The sequence below is a fragment of the Rhinolophus sinicus genome, linkage group LG02, assembly GCF_036562045.2.
Source record: "Rhinolophus sinicus isolate RSC01 linkage group LG02, ASM3656204v1, whole genome shotgun sequence".
Classification (NCBI taxonomy): Eukaryota; Metazoa; Chordata; class Mammalia; order Chiroptera; family Rhinolophidae; genus Rhinolophus; species Rhinolophus sinicus.
This window is the reverse complement of record NC_133752.1, coordinates 166,879,397-166,900,788: the sequence shown is the minus strand read 5'-3', so window position 1 is coordinate 166,900,788 and position 21,392 is coordinate 166,879,397. Positions and strand designations below refer to the sequence as shown.

Here is a 21,392-nt window from a genome sequence, read left to right as displayed (position 1 = left end):
AAAAAGCAAGCAACACAAAAGCACAGATGAAATGATCATTTGAGGTTTTTCTTACTAGAACGTCAAATATCAAATTCAGACAGTATTGTCAACTTCAATATCTGGCATTCGCTCACAGTTGAAGGAGTACAGGTTTTGGAGACTTGGAGAAGAAACCCTTCCATAATCCTAAGGCCAAGTCCCCATTTACCTCCTTCACTTGCTTTCAAGGTTTGCATAAGGACAGATAAAACTCAGAGTCTGTTTTCAGGTTTGAAATATTCTTGGCTTTCTATATTGTAGAGTTCATTCTTTTTATCCATAAGCTCAGAATGAATAGCTAATTCACTGGTATAGGTAGTTAAAATCAAAGACCTTCACAACAACAACAAAAGTCCCCATGTGTATGTTATACACACACATACACACACACATATATGCGTGTGCGTGCATGTGTATGTCATGTGTGTATAAGTCCCTTGAATCCAAATCCAAATATTATCTTTAAATGTTTCTATAATAAACTTTAAAAAATTAAAGTGATAATAATAGATTCCATTCTGAAAGTTTATTCTGTTTCAGGTCCTATTCTAATTAGATTACGGAATCACTACAAAAGTCCTGTGACATTTTGGCTGTTAGTATGTCACTAGATAAAAGGGTATCACTGTTAATCTCAACATTTCCTGGATGATTTAAAAACAGAGCCCACTGTACCTGATCAGCTTTCCCAGTATTGTTTATACTGTACTCCGATGTCCATGTGGCCAGCCAGTAATCTATAGCTACGATGACTGAATGCTTCAAAAGCTTTGAGAAAATCATCAGGAAGAGCAAAAAGAATCCTCCAGAAGTGAGGTACCGCCAACAGGTTTTCCACGGCATTTTAGTTCTCAGCCTCATTACAGTGGACATATTGTCATCGTCATCTTCCTCCTCTTCTTCCTCTGCATACAAAACACTTGTTTAAGCTTCAGATGGGCAACAGGTAGATAGAATTTGTATTATCCCACCAAAAAGCATACAAAAATCTCCCTCAAATTTATAGAAATACAAGTATCGGTCTTAGAAAATTTGAATGCTTTCAATAGGGAAAACTTCGTTTTTTAAAAAATAGATGAAAATGAATAAATGAATGAATGAATGAGTTAGTGAAAAAATAATCATAAAATCTATGTCTGGTTGCTATAATTTGCTGATTTATTACACATCAAATTGACTGGAATTATAGACTAGAAGTTCACTAGGTTACTGAAGGAATTATGTTGCCAGTAAAACCACATGCCTGGCCTAAAGATATTTATATGTAATTCTTTGAACTCTAAATTTCTGAATTTGTAAAACTGCACCAGGAAGAAATAGGCTCTGAAATTTCTCCATAGCCTAAATTGGCATGATCCATGCTCTCTATGACCCATTTTTGATGTGGTCATGGCAGAGCATGGGCAAGGAGAAAACTTCCAGAGAGCAAGGCCAGGAGCCACAGAAAACAGTGGGCAGGGAGCTCGGCTCAGATGTTTAAACCATCTGGAAACTCCAAGATGGCTGTCCTAATAACATACTCCATTACGAGGACAGGAAATTTTGGCATTTCCTGACCAGTAAAATGTGGTAATTTGCATAGCCCAGTGACTGTTGTGTGTTTCCCATTCTTTCCTTTTCCAAAGGCACTGTTCATCTCAGTTACCCTGTATACACACCACTACTGCACCGTTAGTAGGTGTGAGCAGAAAGGATAGACAACTTGTATTTGGTTTATAGGTTATCAAACCACAGAGATCTAAATATGGATATGATGGGAAGACTAAGCGCAACCAAGGATCCTAATATTTGAGCTGGATACATTACATGAACAGGTCACATAGAACCTCTCTTTTGGAAAGAATGGGTTCAAAGAGGTGGACACTGGCAGACTACTAGCTGTCTCCCCAATATCCACTTTCTGTTTCCGTATTAATTGAAAACTTGCTTATGCTCAGCTAAAGACAACATTTTGCCCTTTCCCAGTACCTAATCTGTACATGTGATGAACTGAACAGGCTAATGGGAAGCAGTAGAAACAATACGTGCAACTACTTTTATTCTTCTGTTCCTGGTGGCTTGAACAGACATACTGATAGGACCAGACACAGCAATCTAGTAGATAAAAATGCCATACTGGGCAATTGAATATACATTATTTCATATTCCTCTGTAAGGAAAATATTTTTATCTTATTTTATACCTGATAAAATGGGTTAACACAGCAAGCCTAGGGCAGAGTCAACATCTCACTGGAGCACTGGAGAGAATAGTTGGGCACGACTCCACTTCAGTGTGCATTAGAAATAATTGGTTTAGAATTCTAGAGGCGGATGTCACCAAACATTCTTTAAAGACATTTTTAAATGTAACAAATTGAAGTGCAAAATCTATCCATTCATGCATTCACTCCGTATTTGTTGAAACACTGAATAGCTATCATCTAAAACATAAAGGCAACATATTTTGGTGTTTTTTGTCTTGAAATAATTTTCTGTTTCTTAAATGGCTTGTAAAAATGCAGTCTTAGAGCAAAAACTGTATAGGAAAAATGAAATATTGTGTATTTATTCTGTGGACTTAAGTGTGATTTATCTCACAAACTTATTGGCAATTAATGCCAAGGCAATGTTATTATTTCATCTCATACCTCAAATTTCCAGTGAATCTTTTTTTCCCTCTATATTTTTTCTCCCTCTTATCCCCCAGGAAAAGCCATAACATAACAAATGCCTTTCTAATTATCTTATTTTTCATTGCTATATTGTCATGAAACCCCATTGATTCAAGTATATTTCAAAACAGTATTATCTCCGATCCCCCATCTATTGTTTATTCACTTATTAATAACTTGATTTGGTCATTATACTAGACCTTTCCAGTTAATCTGAAGAAGGGTCCAGATTCATTTACAAACTACTGCCTTTTCCTTTCCACTCTCTCACACATTGTACAAATATACTGAGACACACTATGGGAAATTCCTCAGATGCCTATTGATTGATTATATACAGCTTTCCTTCACTCCTATTCCTTTCATTTTCAGTAGTATGTATTCGACTTAGATCTTTTCCCCCCTGCAAAGTGGCTTGTTATTCCTCAGTGGCACACTCATGCATCAATTGCCAAGGTAAAACCCTCACGTCCTATTACCCATTTGACTGTTTCAGATAGATATAAGAAAAAGATCTACCTTCATCTTCATCTTCCATTTGGGCTTTGGCCTCTCTTGAATACATGGCTCTTCGGAGAGTTTTCCTCTCTAAAGTTGTTTGGTCAGCTTCCATATCCTACAGCAAACATTGTACTATCATTCAAGGAGCTCATTACCACAGGAAGGTTTTGACTTACCAGTCAGTGACCTACCCACACATACAGATAGTTAGTTACTTTTACCAGTCTGGGCTCTCTGCTCCCTCTAGAAACCCACAACTCCTGTTATAGGAGTGGTTGTGGCACATGCCTGAGGCTTGTAGGAAGTGCTTCAGAGCTAAGAGGTGCCGAGCAGGAAGAAGCCTGAAAGAGTACTAACGATATGATGAAGCTGCAGGGGAGGGCGGAACACAACTCCCCCCCCCCCCAGCCATAAAGTGGAGTTCCACCACTGACACGTGTTTAATTTTACATCACTTTCTCCTTGTAATTTCTCTGACTAAAGATTTATTTATATTAACAAACATATTCCTTTAAAATACATGTAGTTCTAAACTTGTTGAAGCACTGTAACAGTTATCCACTATTATGCATTACTAAATCAGAATGAGTTTTTTTGGCATCTCACTAAGGTAGCTGCACAAAAGAAAGGGACTTCAACAGAAATTGAAAGAACAGAGGTAATTTTGAGCAAATGGAAAATGAGGGTACTTAGGTGTCTAGTAGCTTAGGAAAAAGACCTAGGAGGGAGATATATGCAGAAAGACAAAGGAAAGGTGCCAAAAACAAACTACAAATTTTTAAGCGTTGCTCCAGACTTGTCCTGTGCTCAAGAAAAGAAAAGCATTTTGTTTTCTCCACTCTGTTTCCAACACCCCTGCCCCACCACCCCACTCCCCACCCCCCGCCTCCAAACTGGAGCAGCATTATGTTACATTATAAGTTAAATCAGTTTCTGCGGGACATTCTGGAGAACTAACCATATCCTTTTTCTGTGGGGAAATGAATTCTGAGTTCCAAACAACAGACCCACAAGCTTTTGGAATCTATGGTAATTTGAGGGTTTCCTGTATATGCTGGTACAAAAAAAAAAAAAAAAAAAAAAAAAAGTTGCAGTCTGTTACACCAATGAACCAATAAACCTTTGAAGTGATCAGTCTCTAGGCAGTGATTTTGGTTTGGGGTTTATTTATTTATTTAGGCTCATATAACATGTGTGATTCAGGAGACTTGCTATTCTAGAAGGCTCTATTGCTTCCAGATTTTTGGTTAAACATGAGTAAAAGTGAAAGTGTCTCCAAAATAGTATTTTTTTCAGAAACAACTTCACATCAGCTTTTAATTTTGCCTAATGATATGAAAACATTTGTACATGAGATTTGGTAAAGACACAATTAAAGAGCACCCGATCCTTTGGGAATAGTATAATGAAATAACATGAACCTGCACATTGAAAAATAGAAGATTTGGGTCTTGTTCAATCTCCGTGCTGTATGAGCAAAAGATGCAACATCTCGTAGACATTTAAAAACAAAATCCTTAAAATAATTTTTCTTATAAGTAAATACTCATATTAGGCTCATATCAGGTTAAATATTTTAAATTGTGTTGACATTTGGATTAAGTAAATATGGATTGAGTTTCATTTATCCAATAAATATTTATTGAATGCTTGTTATGGGTCAGTTCAAGTTGAGGACTGGGGGCTGGGGAAGGAAATATCAAATGATGCTAGTTTGTTTTGCTTAATAACATGACGATAATGGTTGATGCCATCCAAGGTTGAATTTTTAATAATATTTAAATCAGCTGAAAGGTTATTTCTTTCTCCTTCTTAGAGTTTTCATTACTATCATTTTAACACATTCCTTTCTGTTTACCCCTTAACCCTTAATCTAACAGTTCTGTCTAAAGCTCTGTGACAGAATGTTTTGTGGGTCCTTTAGTTTCTTTCACCTTCTTTCTCTGCTTGCTTGATCTGTTCTAGCTCTGGACAGCCTTTCTGAGTCTTGGCACTATTGCCACTTTGGGCCAGATAAATGCTTGTTGTTCGGGCTGCCCTATGCATTGTAGGATGTTTAACAGCATCCCTGTCTCCTACTCATTAGAAGCCAGTACCACCTACACCCTAGTCATGACATTCAAAAATGTCTCTAGATCTTGCCAAGTGTCCCCTAGATGGCAAAATTGACAATAGTTGAGAACCAGTACTCTAGGCAAACACCTGATCCTGCCACATAAATTAAACAAGAAGTTGTTGCTACAAACACTTCCCCAAGGTGTTCTAGTGGTCTCGTCTCCACAGTGTGACTCTCCTTGGTTTCAGATGAATTCAGATGTTTGTCCTCCCCTAGGTGGCAGTACCCTTCCTTCACCCCCAGGTGAGGAGTCTGGGCAGATTTATGGTTCATTCTGGATTCTATTGGCCACTGTTCCACCTCACAACTGGATTTACCCTGTCCACACTCCTCAGCTGATTTAGAACCCTGTAATGTATCTTTAATTATAGAGCTATGCTACGTCTAGTGATCTAAATACAACTTAATGGACTTTCTTCCTGGCTTGCTTAATAGTGATACTTAGTAGCATTAGTATAAAATCAAGCCAACAGCTCTCGCTCTCTCTCTCTCTCTCTCTCTCTCTCTCTCTCTCTCTGATTTCTGGGGTTTTGTGAGAATTAAATGAGATTGTGTAAAAAATGCTTTGTGGGCCTTAAAAGTCTACAAATGTAAAATTTTATTGTATTTCTTTCTGATCACCTTCTTTCACCCTTAACTCTATCCCATACATGTTTTACAACTTCACCCACAGATCTTCTTTTTTTTCAAAATTATCTTGGATTTTGTTTTGCCCATGAGCCTCCTCCATTTGTAGGTGTTGAATGAAAATATTTTCACAGTACAGATGAGAAAAAATAAGATATAGAACAGAAAAATAAGACTAAGGATACACCTTGCTTCAGCAAGTAGTCTAAGTTTAAAGCATACATATAATTGCAATATAGTTCAAATTCAAATTAAAATCTTCTAAAAATCTGACAATATTTCATCCAAAAGACATTACTGAAACTTTATAGTTTCAAAGTAGACTATTTGTTAATGATGTATAAACATACAATTGCTTTGGATTTTAAATAAGAACCATTATCAAATATTAAATTTAAATAGTTCTTTACAATTATTTTTTGTAATTATATAGTATATTTCTGACTCTTCTTAACTGGACTCTGAACTCCTCTAAACAATGAGCAATTACCTTTTCTAATTCTTGATCTTGCCGATTCATAAGTGTTTTCCAGTGTTCATAGAGCTCAACATCTTTGGTTTGAATGTCCTTCAAAGTCCCTTCTCTTAGTACACTTCCATCTTTCATGGCTATGATCTAAGGAAAGCACATATTAGCAGAATTGTGACAAACACTCTGATTTGGCCAAATGAATTACCTTTCACTCAGAAAGCATTTCTTAGTGTTATTTATTTATATGGCTATAATATAAAAATTGATAAAACTTCTTCTAAACTCTCACCCAGTCAGCATGTGTTAGATACTGTAATTTGTGAGTCACAAGCACAAGTGTCCTCTTGTCATCTTGGAGAAATTTCAAAATCCCTTCCTGCATTAAGTGATCACTCAAGTGAATGTCCAGGGCAGAGAATGGATCATCCTACAACCAATAAAATGGAGAGAAGGTGAAAATTTTCTATACTTTTTATGTAACTTAATTCCTCTAGAAAGTAGGAATATAAATAACAAAGGAAAAATTATCCCTCAAATCCAGTTTATAAAAAAACATATTTCATATAACTTTAAATTATCAGAAAAACTAAATTAAAATGAAATTTTTATTTTCTTTCACCTTAAATTTTTTTAAAAAGTAAATAATATTCAAAGTGGTTTGAAGTCTTATATCTGGAATATGCAAGTTCAAAAACCAACACTTCTTGACAACCTTTAACAATAAACTAAAATAAAGAATGAAATAATAATTGGAGTGGTTGAATTTTAGATGCTAAAAACAGGCATAGACTCTTGGCCAAGATGGCGAAATAGGAGGCTCCTGAATTTCCTACCATTGATGGAGCTTTTTTAAGACACGCACTCTAGACTCTGACCTTACAGACTATGATTCAATAGGTCTAGGGTGGCACTGAGATTTATATGGTTTTAGGAAACTTCATAGACAAATCTTATCCGCAGCCTGAATTCCTCACAAATGGAATGGAGTACTAGGCTTACCTACCCCTATGTCCACCAGGAGTGTATTTTCCAGAACTTCTTTTTTTGCCAGCAAATATAAAAATTGGAAGACCTATAATCTTGTCCAGCACCATCCGCACTCCCACATTAATGATCCTCAGGGTTAAGAAACTCATATAACAACCATGTGGGCATCTCAGTCTCTTGGACATCAATCTGGATCCCCCAACTCTCAACCTTACATGTTGGTTGGATACTGTAAGGATTTGTTTCCTCTATATTCTCTATGATTTCACAAGTTAAACCAACTTTCCTTGAGTTACTTGACTTGTCTCTTTAGAGATTCATTGGTCCAGAAGGAAAACTGAAGTAGAAATAAAAGTAAAGGACATACTCTTACCAAGAAGACAATGTTGGTATTTTGATAGAGAGCTCGTGCCACACAGATTCTTTGCCTCTGACCCCCACTCAAGTTAATGCCCTAGAGAAGAAATATCCATAAATATTCACCTTTTCCATTAGTAAATGATCTCTTGGTAAAAAACATTACCTTTAAATACAAACTTCTCTAAAAAATCTTTAAAATAACGGTAATTTACTAATTAAACTGTGATAACATTGATAAGATAAAATGAAAACTATCTATTGGTCAATACTTGAATTATATGAAGAAATTTTTGACTGATAATATTAATCCTTCTTTCACTCTGATAGAGAACTCTATTGTACAAAAGCATTTATATTCAAAACACTTGGTGAGTGCTGAAGACTGAAAGCAATTCCAAATTTCTTCTCATTTTGTGAATTGTGTCTGTGGTGTACTTATCGCATACCTCTTAAATTTGCTATTATAAGTTTTATTCAATAGAACTATGCAGCAATATGCTTTTATAATCAAGTGTGAATTATATTTTTAAAACTAGCACAGTAAGTCCTCATTTAACGTCGCCGTCATCATTCTTGGAACTGCAGTGAAACAACATATTACGAAATCAATTTTATCACAGGATACTTGATACAAACAAAAGTTAAGTTCCTATGGTATCTCAACATTATAACAAAATGACATTGAATAAAACAACATTATTCCAGGACCTGTTGTATTTATTGAGCACTTAGCATGTGTCAGACTTGTGTGAATGGTTTTACATTCCTCATTTCTTTCATCCTCATAGCAATTCTAACATGTAGGTACTGTTATCCTCATTTTACACATGTAGAAACTGAGATTCTGAGAAGTTCATGCTCTTGAACACTATATACTCGTATACTATGCAGCAATAAAGAATAGTCATTAAGAATGCAGACTAGAGACTCAGACTAACTCCAGCTGTACCACAAACTGTGATTGGACAAATCTCTTAACTTCTCTCAGCCTTCATTTTCTCAGCTTCAACACACAGATAACAATAACATCCATATATCAGATTTCTTGTGAAATGTAGATAATACATATAAAACCTTTTGCCCAATACTTGACACTTATAAGGGATTAAATTTTTGGCAACATTGTTGTAAAGATTACAGACAGGTATAAATATTTTTCAGCTGGGCACAATGGTAGAACACCAATGAAAACCATGTTTACACAAAGAAAACAAGAACACTTGAACAAGAATAAATCGATGTTGACAAGAGTGGAAGAAATTGTCGGAGGCAATCTCAGTTTCCAAATAAATTCAAAGTAAACTCTAAGCAAGCAAAAATATATTTGATCAAAGGCAGTGACTACTTTATTTTCCTTGAGAACTCTCGAGTGGCCAGCACAATGTTAAGTATATGGTGATTACTCAACAAACACTTAAGGGAGAGTGGCATCAAAGAGCTCCTCTGTTCCTGTTTCTGGAACTTGTCATTAGGAGAACACACACATCCTAAACTCTCAGATTTTATTATGCTTCATTAAAGGGTAAAGACAACCAGGAGACTTTTCTAGATTGTTGTTCATCATTTAATTAAACTAGCCATAGCTCACCCTCTCTCCAATTTCAGTTTGGTCTCCAAATGGTAGTAAGTCAATATCTGGCTGAAGAGAACAGGCATCTGTGACAGCTTTATACCTTTAGGAGAAATGATTTTTAGAACACTATTAATATCCTGTTCATAAACTACATCCCAGGTGCAATATCTTGGAAGCTGAAGTACATTTATTGAGCAATTGTATATATTAGCCTCTACATTAGGTTTGTGGATACAGACAAAAACAGGTACGGGTTCCTACTCTTACAAAGTTGGTAAAGGGAGCACAAGACTGATACAGAAATATACAATCAACATGTTAGGTGCTGTAGCAGAAGTAGGTACAAAGTGTTCCTAGAATACGTAGGAAAAAGTGACTGACCACTCTGAGAAGTGAGTAACATCTTTGCAGAGGAAGCAATGTGTAAACTGCATCCAGAAAGATGAGTCATAATTTGCCAGGAAGAAAATGAGGGAAAGACAGCTTTAAAAAACTGCACGAAAGTGGAAGCGTTCATGATACCTATGAGGGACAATTGGAGGTCCGCCAGGACTAATGTGCAGGTTGTATGCAGGTGGGTGTCTCTGCATACTGTCATGCATGCTGAAGGGAGAAGTGGAAGATGACGAGGACTGGCAGAACTCAAGCTGATCTAAGGCGGAGACTGGACATCAGATGTATTGGTAATATAGGGAAATCTAGAGATTGAAAGTGCTGGGGAAAATATTGATGGTTTCATTTTCTCAATCACCTCGTCTTAAAATATTCAGGGCATTCTTGATTCTTCCCCTTCTTCTCCCTGCTCTTATTCATCCATTATTATGCTAGAGTGATTTTCTGTCAACCACCTCTTCTTTTCCTATAGTCACCCCTCAGAGGTAGGCAACAAACAGTGCATGCCTGGATAATGATTCCAACAAACTTCTAAATGTCTCCTTACTCCTAATTCAGATTGATCCAATATATATCTGTCATTATACTGCCCGGTTGAACATCACATTTACCTTACTATTTCTCTGTCTAAAACGTGCTTCCCTAGAATACACACAATTATGTCTAATCAGCGTTTAAGACCCTCCGCTACTTTGTCGCAGCCTTCCTTTACAATTTAGTTTCCCACTGCCTACATCCCCAAATCCCTTTCTGTCTGGTTTGTTTGTTCCCAGGCCCAAATGACAACCTGTCATTTAGGTTCTTCCTCCCACACTGTTTCCTGCTCTTGTCCCCTTCCTCATGTCTCTCCTCTGACCTAATTCTCCTTAACTTTCAAGACCCAGTGTAGGGTCTTAAGACCTACTCTGATGAAGGTGGTTTAAAGAAAGGGTCAGACTTTTGTACATTCATTCCAGTGATATTTACAAGATGGGTGAAAGATGGCATATTCTGGCTACTCCCAGTCACTAGACCCCTCAGAGCCCAGTTTTCCTCTGCTTTCCAGAGTTATCCATCCTTCTGCTTCTCACTAGGGGTTTTTCCTTCTGCTTACCAGTAATCTCAGCACTACCACCACCCGCAGCCCTCCCCACCTCACACATACACATACACACAAACTTCATTTTCGGCTGTTTAGTTCTGGTGTACAACTTGTTCTCAATAAGTGTACAGAATGGGCTTAAAGTTCCAATGAGGCTTCTCTTAAAAGAGTTGAATCAAAAGACCTGGAGATGAGCATGGAAGTAGGGCAAGCAGGGAGGGAAAGAACTCCCAATGTAAAGATTCCAGACACCATGGACCATTCTAAAGGATTAGAAATAGTTGCTCACTTTAGCTCTAAATTTTATACATTCAAAATTACCTCTGCTTGTTGAAAGGACTTCCAAAGGTAATATTTTCTTCTACTGTAGCATTTAATAGCCAAGGCTTTTGAGCTGCGTAAGCCACAGAATACCGGCTCCTACTGTAAAATGGCAAAGAAAAACAAAACATCAAAATTATGCAAGGGTGTTATGCTGTATGTGCATTTTAGTATAATTAAGTAAAATAAAGTTGATAAAATGTCTCAAACACAGAAATGGAAAACTTCTAAAAGAGAACATTTTAACAACCAGCAACCTTATTAATTAATGGTTAAATATACCACCTAAGTTAAAGAGATTAGAATGCAATCAAAATGTCACACAATGTACAAAATTTGACTTTGCTATACTGAAGAAAAGTTTTAAGGTAGAAACTATAACTGAAATTTTATTTTCTAAAATGAGTATAATTTTTAAAATAAAGATGAATAACAATTCACTCTGCTAGCCCCAGATATTTTACTTTACATAACTATGAATTTTCTATGCAGACCTTAAAAAAAGATGTGAATTGATACTATAATTACAATATGTGTTGTGGGTTAACCAAATCAACATATTTTAAGGTAATAGATAATATATAAATATTTCAATACAAAGAATAATATCTTGAGGAGTCCATTTTAACATTAATATGTGCAAAACTAAAAACTACGTATTTCAATATATATTGAAATACGTAGTTTTTAGTTTTGTACTTATTTTACTAAAATGATAACCCCTTGCCCTATTTTTAGGCTTGCAAATTCTACCAGGTATCTATATATGAGATTTTAATTTGCAATGATTGGGAAAATGCATGTGAGCTGAAATAAAGACAAAGAAGACGATGGGATTGGGACAGGGAAGGGGTCAGCTTAAAAACCATACTTCCAGTTAGTTCATTGCCTTTAAGTACTAATTAAGGAATTAAGGTTAAAAGAGAGTAAGATTAAGAAAAATAATAGTTAGAAATGCTCAGTAACCATCCTGAAACATTATGTCTGGGAGTTTAGAAAACATGATTAATATATAGTATGGTAGTAGTCTCTTATATCACCATATGTGCAGTAAAACAGTGGTTCCCAACTTCTGACATCTGCTTCCCTTCCCCCCAAGTCTTTTAAATATTTTTTTCTTTTTAAACACTTGAAGCACTTGGCTCTCCATCTCTACCTTATTCACAAATTCCATCACCGTTTAACTCATAAACAATATACATATTAATTCTTCCATTTTTATTTTATGAAATCCCAAACCCCATTTGCTAGATTGAGTTTCAGCCAAAGTTGAGACATATGTGACTCACTGAGAGGAAAACAGTCGACACATGGGCTATGTGGTTCAGCAATTTAATTATTTTAGCAGCCTACAAGTGTTGGGAACCGCTGCAGTTGGAAATACACTAGCTCATTTTAATAAATAACTTTATACATCATTAGCATGAACGAAATGAATAGGAGTAAGAGACTGAGTATCAAGTAAAGTCTGAAGAAGGAAGTTATTCTTATTAAATGCAGATTAAAATAGAAATAATACCTTCTGGTTGCTTCAAAAGAAGGGTCAGATTCATTTACACTGCAAGTATGGCAAACAATGTTCATTAATTATGAAATGTAAATATAAAATGACTGCACATATCAGGTCAGAGATAAAATAAACATTGGACATACTAAATAGCTACACTTCCCAAATGGTTTTAATATTAATTTAAAAGGCGAATCAGATGTAGTCTTCTTTTATGTCTTCATTGTGTAGGAAATAATTACTTAGTAAGATTTCAAAAGACAGCACTGTTTGTTCTCTTCCTTTTTTTTTTTTTTTTTTTTTTTTGGTTATTAGTTTCAGGTATTACTTGTTTCAATGTAATAGTTAGACATTACACCCCTCACAAAGTGATAACCCCCAAATCTACTACCCCTCTGACATCATATATAGCTGTTACAACATCATTGACTATATTCCCTATGCTGTACTCCACATCCCATGACATATATATATGTATATACATATATATGTATATACATATATATACATAATTATAGTTGACATTCAATATTATTCATTTTCAGTTTTATTATTTATTGCTGAATAACTTCAGCAATATTATTCAACTGTTTAGTGCAGTGGTTGGGCATCTACACAGTCGATGAAGTGATCTCCCTGATAAGTCCAGTGACCATCTTGTTTATTCTCTTGCATATAAAATTTGAGTTCATACAATGACCTGGGTTCTAGCCCGAATTCTGCTCCAATTAGCTGTATAAATCTGGGTCAGCTCTCTAGAATAGTTTCCTAGTCTGTATAAGGTTTCAATATCTCCAAGGGCCTCCCTACCTTTAAAATTCAAATTTAATTTACTTAAATTCCTAGTTAGCTACCCTAAGGTTTGAGAGGAAGAAATACTTTTGGGGCTCTAAACTTGAAAGGTTTAGACACAGCCTGGCCCTTAAGGAACTGGTTAGAAAGACAGATATTCACAATAGATCAAACTGCAACATTTGGGTATAATAAATTACTGATTGATATGATTTTTGTAAAAAGAGGTGTTTGACTAATTAAATTTAGTTATATTTATATATGGGAAAAACCACCTGAAGACCTAATTCATTTTACTTTTTTGCACTTTAATAATTCAGTTGAATTGCAACATTTTGAAACAATAGAACTGATTATGGCTGTACATGTCACACAGTATAATTTAATCCAGGAAGACCTGCTTCTCAAAACCTATAGTCATCCAAAATGGAAAGCGACAGTGGCAGGGCAAACACTGCCTGGTGCTTGATCTTAGTGAGCAACAGGAATGTGTCATGAAGCAAACTGCAAGTAACAATTATTTATCAAGCTCTTTGCTGGATAGTCATGGGATAGTTTCATGTCTTCTATCTGTTAAATTTGCCCAACAGGAATAAAATGTACACTCCACATTTCTCAGCTTCGTTCTTTTGCCAATGATACTAAAAATAGGATTTATAGTTCTATCATTTCCAGTTGGAATTTCACATCCAAGCACTTCCTTCTCTTAATTGGAGCTTAAATTAGAATCATTCTTAAAATGATCTTAAAGAGTCTTCACTCATTCTTGAGAGATGCCTCTGTGTGTGTAAACAGCAGACTAAGCCACAATAGAATTCACAATGGTAGGTACGAAATGATACTAAACATCTGTAGGTCTAGAGCAAGGTTTGCCAGCCTTGGCACAACTGACATTTGGGGCCAGATAATTCCTTGTTGTGAGGGGGTTGGGGCTGTCTTGTGCATTGTAGGCTGTTTAGCATTATCCTGGCCTCTAGCAACTAGATCAGTAGCAGTCTAATTCCCCTTTGTGACAATCGGAAACGTCTCCTGACATTGCCTAACGTCCCCAAAATTACACCTGGTTGAGAATAACTGGTCTATAGTCCAATTTCTTAGATAAGCTATAACTAATTTTTTTTTTTTTAACTGCTTATGGGGAGCCTACTAGGTAGATGATATTATGATTCTGAGTCACTTTATTACTGCCATGTGCTTTGAAGACTCCAAGTCAACCGTTCAATTATCCAGAAGAAGCTCCATGCTAGATACCTCCTTTTCCATGTATTTAGGATTACACAACACAGTAGTCTGACCTATCCATGTTTCTAACTAGATATTCCTAGTGTCTAGTTGAAACTGGGTATAAAGAGAAATGGCTGAGTTCTCAACCCATTATAAAGATTCTAGAAAAGATTATTTGATATTATTTGATAGAACCACTAAGGCTCTATTTGCATTTGAGCTTTATACATAATGCAGATTTTCCATAAATTATTTTATTACCAAATGAATTTTTAAATTATTTCTTTGAGAGTTATCCATTTAACATAAAAATCTAGCTTTATAATCTCAATCTTACTTTTATCTGAGCAACATACTAGTCTATACTATTATAAACCTCCATAAAAAATTGCTTTGTAATTCTTAATTTATGACATTTAAGGTTTCCACTAATTTAAATAAATAAATAAATAAAAAATAAATAAATACTGTGCTTATTTCTAAGCGGGTCCTCAGATTCTTAACATGGGAATCTATTGCTCTAATTTCTTCCCTTGGAAGATCATCACATGTGTGACAGAGCAATACAAATCAATTAATATTACACATACTTGCTCCAGTGAACTTTTCCTTCCAGTGTCTGCATCTCACCGAGGATGGCAAGGAGAAGAGAGGATTTCCCGCATCCCACCTGGCCCACAATCATGGTTAACTGACCTAGAGAAATGCACAAAGGATAGTAGCAGAATGAGATGAAATTCTCTTACTAAAATAAAAACAAAACACATTTAGAAAAGGCTGATGTTTCACAAAACTGGTTTCACCAAAACTGGTCGCCAGCAATAAGGTATTCTAAACAGCCTTTCTTTAAGTTGTTTTTGTTTGTGTTTGTTTGGTTGGGTTTTTTTGAAAAGGCAAAGAAAAATGAAAAGATATAAGTCTTTACTTATTTTTTTTCAAACTATGAGACCAACTGACTGACATTGGTGAACAGAGCAAGAAAGAATTGCCTAAATCACCTAGATTAGTTTTAACTTTATTATTCAATATATTCGGGAGAGAAAGGGAGTTTTGACTAAAATTGATAATTGGGATACAAGTGATTTGGGCTGTTACTATGATGTCTTCTCCAATCTCTTACTTTGATTTGCATGTATAATAGAAAAATCCCAAGCCACTGACCATCAGGCAAAGTCAAAAAAAATATTTCTATTCAATTATCCAGACATTTAAAATAAAAATCACTAGGTATTTCAGCCTTAAATACCTTGAAATCCTCATCAGTCTTCCTCAGGGATAAAAACATAATTTTCTCTTCTACTCTTTCTTTAAATCCTTTCTCAAACAAAATGAGAAATCAACTACCCCATTATTTAAATGGTACAAATCAACACATGAACTGATGACAGTTAATTTGGACAGCAAATAACATGTTCAAAGGTTTACATTCAGTAGTGACAGACAGTCTTATTATTTTCAGTCATTTCCACAGTGATATAGTGACTCATGAGTTCCACAGTGCAAATAAATAACTAGAAATAATGTTTATGTCTTCAAAAAGCCTTTTTTGTTGTTGTTGCTAAGTTCCATCATGTTGGAAATCCAAGGTTGTGATAATTAACAATTACAAAAATTAGTAACAAATGATTCTTACCTGTTGGAATTCGAATATCTATATTGGATAATGTAGCTAAACCACTGCCCCATGAAAAGTACCCATTTGTGACCTAGAAAATAAGAATACAAAAATTAAATTATAAAATTATGTAAATATATTGTGTCAGAGAATAATTCCAATTAAAATAAAATTTCTTTTTAAAGCACTGAAAGACTTTCAATACAAGGTAGAACACACATTGGTGAAATTCTAATTTAGAGTTATAACTATTTAAGAGGTATAAATGAAAAACAAAAGAGAATAAAAGTAAAGGAGGGTCTTTGAATTAGTGATATTATGAAGAATGCTAAAAATTACAATATTCTATGAAAATTTGGGATTACCGGGCCATTTACATGTGAACATTCCTTTTTTTAATTAAAGTTTATTGGGGTGACAATGTTTAGTGAAGTTAAATAGGTTTCAAATGTACAATTCTGTAATACATCATCTATATATCACATTGTGTGTTCACCACCCAGAGTCATCTGAACATTCTTAAAAAGCTATCATCCCAGATATTTTCCAATGTAACCCCTACATTGATTATTTTCTCCCTGTTAGGCAATTCCTGGAATCCTGGTGATGCAAAGTAAAGAACAGAAATAACTACAAATTATTCCAACCAGATGATTCTGTTAGCTGAGGAGGAAGGTTTTGTAATAAATGAGTTTCTTGACTGTATGGATTCATTGCTATTTACTGAACTTAAAGAATAAAGGCAGAAGAAATGAAGCACAGAAATGAGGCAACATTGCTAGGTGGTATGAACCTCAACAACCAGCAAAGATCACAAGATCTTAGAATCATCCAAAGTAACACAACCCAAAGATTGGGACGGTAAATAGAGACAGATAAAAGGAGGGAAGGTGCCAGAAAAATTAAAGGATACACCTTGTTCAAAAATTAATATTTTGTTTCAAAACCACAAATGATAAAATTTCTAAGCACATTATTGCTTAGGAATTTTGCAGAATAGAATGGTGATGCCTGAGTTATAACTAAATATATCCCTAAAAAGCTCTTGATAAAATGAACAACTTAAAGATTTTAAAAATTCTCTTGAAAAGGCTGGATTGTGTTTTCCCCTGTATATAGCTTATAAAATGTTTTCTCTAGCTTATAAAATATGTGTCATTTTTAATATCCATCACATCGATATGCATAAAATTAGTCCTGGAATGAGGATGGCATGGAAGGGCTGAATTATGGATTCAAATTATGGATTCAAATTATGGATTACAAATACTTGCTGAGCACCCAGTCTGTGTGAGGCACCGTGTTGGGATGGATGTAGGCTACAAAGAAGGTATAATGCACCCTCCCTGCTCCCATGGAGCTTGCAATCACATGAATAAATAAATGATGGACATAAGTACATTACAAGACAGTGTGGGCTAAGTAATAAGCAGAGGGAACAGACAGTACGTGTAAGAGCAGTTCAGAAAGAAAATCATTTATGTCTTAAATGGGTGAAAAAAAACAAAACTTTTAGGAAAAGGAGGCCTTTTAACTAGTTTTGGAGAAAAATATTGAATTTCAGTGAAGGCATTGCTGGATAAAGAACTACAATAAGAATAAGTGCAAGATCAGAAAACCATGAATCATGCTGTGAAAATAATAATGAATAGAGATGGCTGGGATAGGGGTTAAGATGCTGTGGCTACATGACAATTAATGCTCAAAGAAATTATACAGCCTCAGAGACTGAGAATCTCTTTTTCTCTAAGACAGTAAACAAGGAGGCTAAAAGAAGTGCAAATATAGATGGATTTGGAAGAGAGTCAGCGTGGAACCGAGAGAGGCCCTACGTGACAACCTTTATGTTTTCAGTGAATTGGTGTGAAGGTTACTTGCAGAAAAAGCAGGCAAAAGGAGAGATAGGAGGTGAAAAGAGAGTGATGACAATTGAAGAACTAATGTAAGTTATGGAAACTAATGCTGATGATAAGCATGCAAAAGAGTTGCCAAGAACTACTGAGGGTCAGTTGAGGTTGGAGATAATAAATCTGTGTCTCCACCAACTTGTACCATTGTTATCATTTTCTCCATAGTCCTCAGCAGACTGATTATAGGAGTATAGAAGGCATGCAGTTGGATTGTTTACAGAAAGGTGATAACGGACTAGGAGAAAGGATGGGGCGCAAGTTACTGGAGGTTTCAATGGAGTAAAAAAACAGTAACAGTGAAGGTGAAGGCCTGAGAGAGCTGGAGGGTAGGATGTGATGTAAGTGACTGACTGGTACTACACAGTTTAAGATTTCAGAAGAGCATCAGTTCCAGGTGGTGGACAAGTATGAACACAAGTGAAGTTGTAGAAACGGAGTGATGGCAGATTAAGTGATTAAAGTGATGGTAGATGGGATACTAGATAAGCTCTGCACATGGAAGCTTAAATCACATTCCATGTGTGGCACCAACTACCATAGAAAGATGGACTAGAAAACGGGTACCCAAAACTTCAATGAAGGTGAGGGAGTATAGCTAAAATATAAATCTTTTCAAAGCTTCATTAAATGACAAGTACAAAAATGATCCTCCTAGCAAGGTTTGTGATAGAGGGAGGATGGAGGCATATCCAGTGTTCATTGATAGGGGGATAAGTGATGCATACTGTGTTTCCCCGAAAATAAGACCTAGCTGGACCTTGCTCTAATGCGTCTTTTGGAGCAAAAATTAATATAAGACCCGGTCTTATTTTAATATAAGACTGGGAATATAATGTAATATAATATAATATAATATAATACTGGGTCTTATATTAATTTTTGCTCCAAATGATACATTAGAGCTGATGGTCTGGCTAGGTCTTATTTTGGGAGGAACATGGTACAACAGAATACAGTAGTGCCAGATAGAAGGAGCAAACCATCATGATACATTTCAGTAAACTGAAAGCACATTGATGCTCCTATTAATGCTCGATAACATTACATATTTTACAGGAATAGTCATATGTTTAAGTGCATATATCAAGCACACTAGAACTGGTACCAATATGGTGAAAGCGATGGAGGAAATATGAGTAAGGATCAGAGATAAAGGGAAAGAATGAATTACAATGTGAAGGCAGGAACAAAAAGTCACTTATTATATTATTCCATTGCTATGAAATATCCAGAGCAGGTAAATCCATGGAGATAGAAAGCAGATTGGTAATTGCCTAGGGCAGGAGAAAGGGGGGAAGTGGGGAATGACTACTTAATGGATACGGGGTTTCCTTCTGGGATGATAAAAAATCTTTTGAAGCAAGATAGAAGGGGTGGTTGCACAACACTGTTAATGTACTAAATACCACCGAATTGTTCATTTTAAAGTGGATAATTTTATGCTATGTGAATTTCAAAATTAAAATGTTTTGCTTTGTTTTAATTTAAAGGCACGGCCTTACACAGACCATTGTCCATTTTCTCCTGCTGAGAATAAGTAAAAATGTTAAATAAAATATAATTTGTGAGAAAGCTCAATAAAGAAAGGAGTAAGGAAATGCCAAGTCAAAGTATAAGGAAGAGCACAAATACAGAGACGGAAGCCCAAGAGCACCTAAGCCTCCTTCTCCCAGAAGACCAATAGCAGAAAACAGCAGTGTAAGAACTTGTCCTAAAAGATGCTCATGTTTATTACAAAGTCATAATGTTAACAACAGTGGAACATGAGATAGACAAATAAATCAGAGAAAAATAAATAAAGATCAGCAATCAATACAGAAATACAAAGATCCCTGATGTGTTACTGGGATGGCACTAAAGGTCAGTGGGGACAGTGATCAATGTGCAAGGTTGGGACAACTAGAAATCACATAAAAAACTAAATCAGACCTTACTGACTTACTACTAAATGTAGCAAAATTACTACCAACAAATTCACTGCAGCTAAATTTATAACTAAAATATTGATTTCCGAGATCCATACTAATGACATCCTCACTTCATATCAAACACAAAAAGTAATTCAAGGTCAATTAAAGAACTAAAAATGAAAAGGGTAGCTTCTAAGATTTTAGGAGCTAATATTGAATATCTTCATGACCTCCAGCAGGAAAACTTTATTTAAATTAAGAACTTCCAATACCATAAAGAGAGTAAAAAGCCAAGCTACGGAGTGAGGGGAAAAAATTGTAATATACATAGCTGACAAAGAAGTAGTACCCAGAATCTTTTTAAATAAGAGGGACAAATAACCTGGCAATTCACAAAAGAAGAAATCCAAACTCAAATGGCATATATATATGCCATTTGAATATATATATATACACACACATATATAGAGAGAGACATATATAGACATATATATATATATATATATATATATATATATATATATATATATATAGAGAGAGAGAGAGAGAGAGAGAGAGAGAGAGAGAGATAAAGGTGTTCAACCTTGTTAGAAAATGGGAAAAAAATACAAATAAAAAACCACAGGAAGACACAATTGCCCTTCCCCCCAACACACAACACACACTTTGGCAATATATTGGAAGCATTGGTGAAGATGTGGAGCAACTGGATTTCTTGATCACTTTGGTTAAAATGTAAAGTGGCACAAACACTTTGGTAAACAGTTTGCCATCATCTTGGAAAGTTGAGGGTGTATAGACCCTATGACTCAGCAATTGTTCATGATAGCCCCAAACTGAAAAATAACAAAAGCCCATCAAAAGTAGGATGAATAAATAAATTCTGGGAATATATGAGAATTAGAAGCATAGAGGACCCTTTCTAGTATTTCTCATTACTGACTTTTTCATAGCATAGTAGTTTACACCCTACTTGTACTTTATAATTGCCTAGGAAACTACTAGAACTAATTTTTTAAATGGTGTGCAGGATATATATATATATATATGTATATGTATATGTATATGTATATGTATATGTATATGTATATGTATATATGTGTGTGTGTGTGTGTGTGTGTGTGTGTGTGTGTGTGTGCACATTTAAATCTTCCTAGGTGATTCTAATGTACAGCCAAGGTTAAGAATCACTACAGCCATTTAAAATTCATAGGTGACATATTTTATCCTCAAAACAACCACACTAAAATGGCATCCCCACCTCAAGATGGGCAAATCACAGCTCAAAGAGGCAAAGTAATTTGCTCCAAAATCACACATCAAATTAAT

At 35.3% G+C, this 21,392-nt stretch overlaps 1 protein-coding gene across 8 annotated transcripts in view; it reads right to left on the bottom strand.

Annotated features, from left to right (window-relative positions):
• ABCC9 (ATP binding cassette subfamily C member 9) overlaps positions 1–21,392 on the bottom strand; it is a 106,616-nt gene that overhangs the window by 38,517 nt on the left and 46,707 nt on the right. For 6 of the 8 annotated variants that reach the window (XM_074325936.1, XM_019738052.2, XM_019738062.2 and 3 more), the window contains 10 exons: positions 16,262–16,334; positions 15,219–15,324; positions 12,625–12,663; positions 11,106–11,207; positions 9,326–9,410; positions 7,751–7,831; positions 6,680–6,817; positions 6,409–6,534; positions 3,194–3,290; positions 697–926 (listed from right to left, as the gene is read on the bottom strand). In XM_074325936.1, the coding sequence (XP_074182037.1) occupies positions 697–926; positions 3,194–3,290; positions 6,409–6,534; positions 6,680–6,817; positions 7,751–7,831; positions 9,326–9,410; positions 11,106–11,207; positions 12,625–12,663; positions 15,219–15,324; positions 16,262–16,334 (1,077 nt within the window). The remainder of the gene's footprint in view (positions 1–696; positions 927–3,193; positions 3,291–6,408; positions 6,535–6,679; positions 6,818–7,750; positions 7,832–9,325; positions 9,411–11,105; positions 11,208–12,624; positions 12,664–15,218; positions 15,325–16,261; positions 16,335–21,392) is intronic. The other 2 variants (XM_019738095.2, XM_074325938.1) reach the window with 1 other exon arrangement.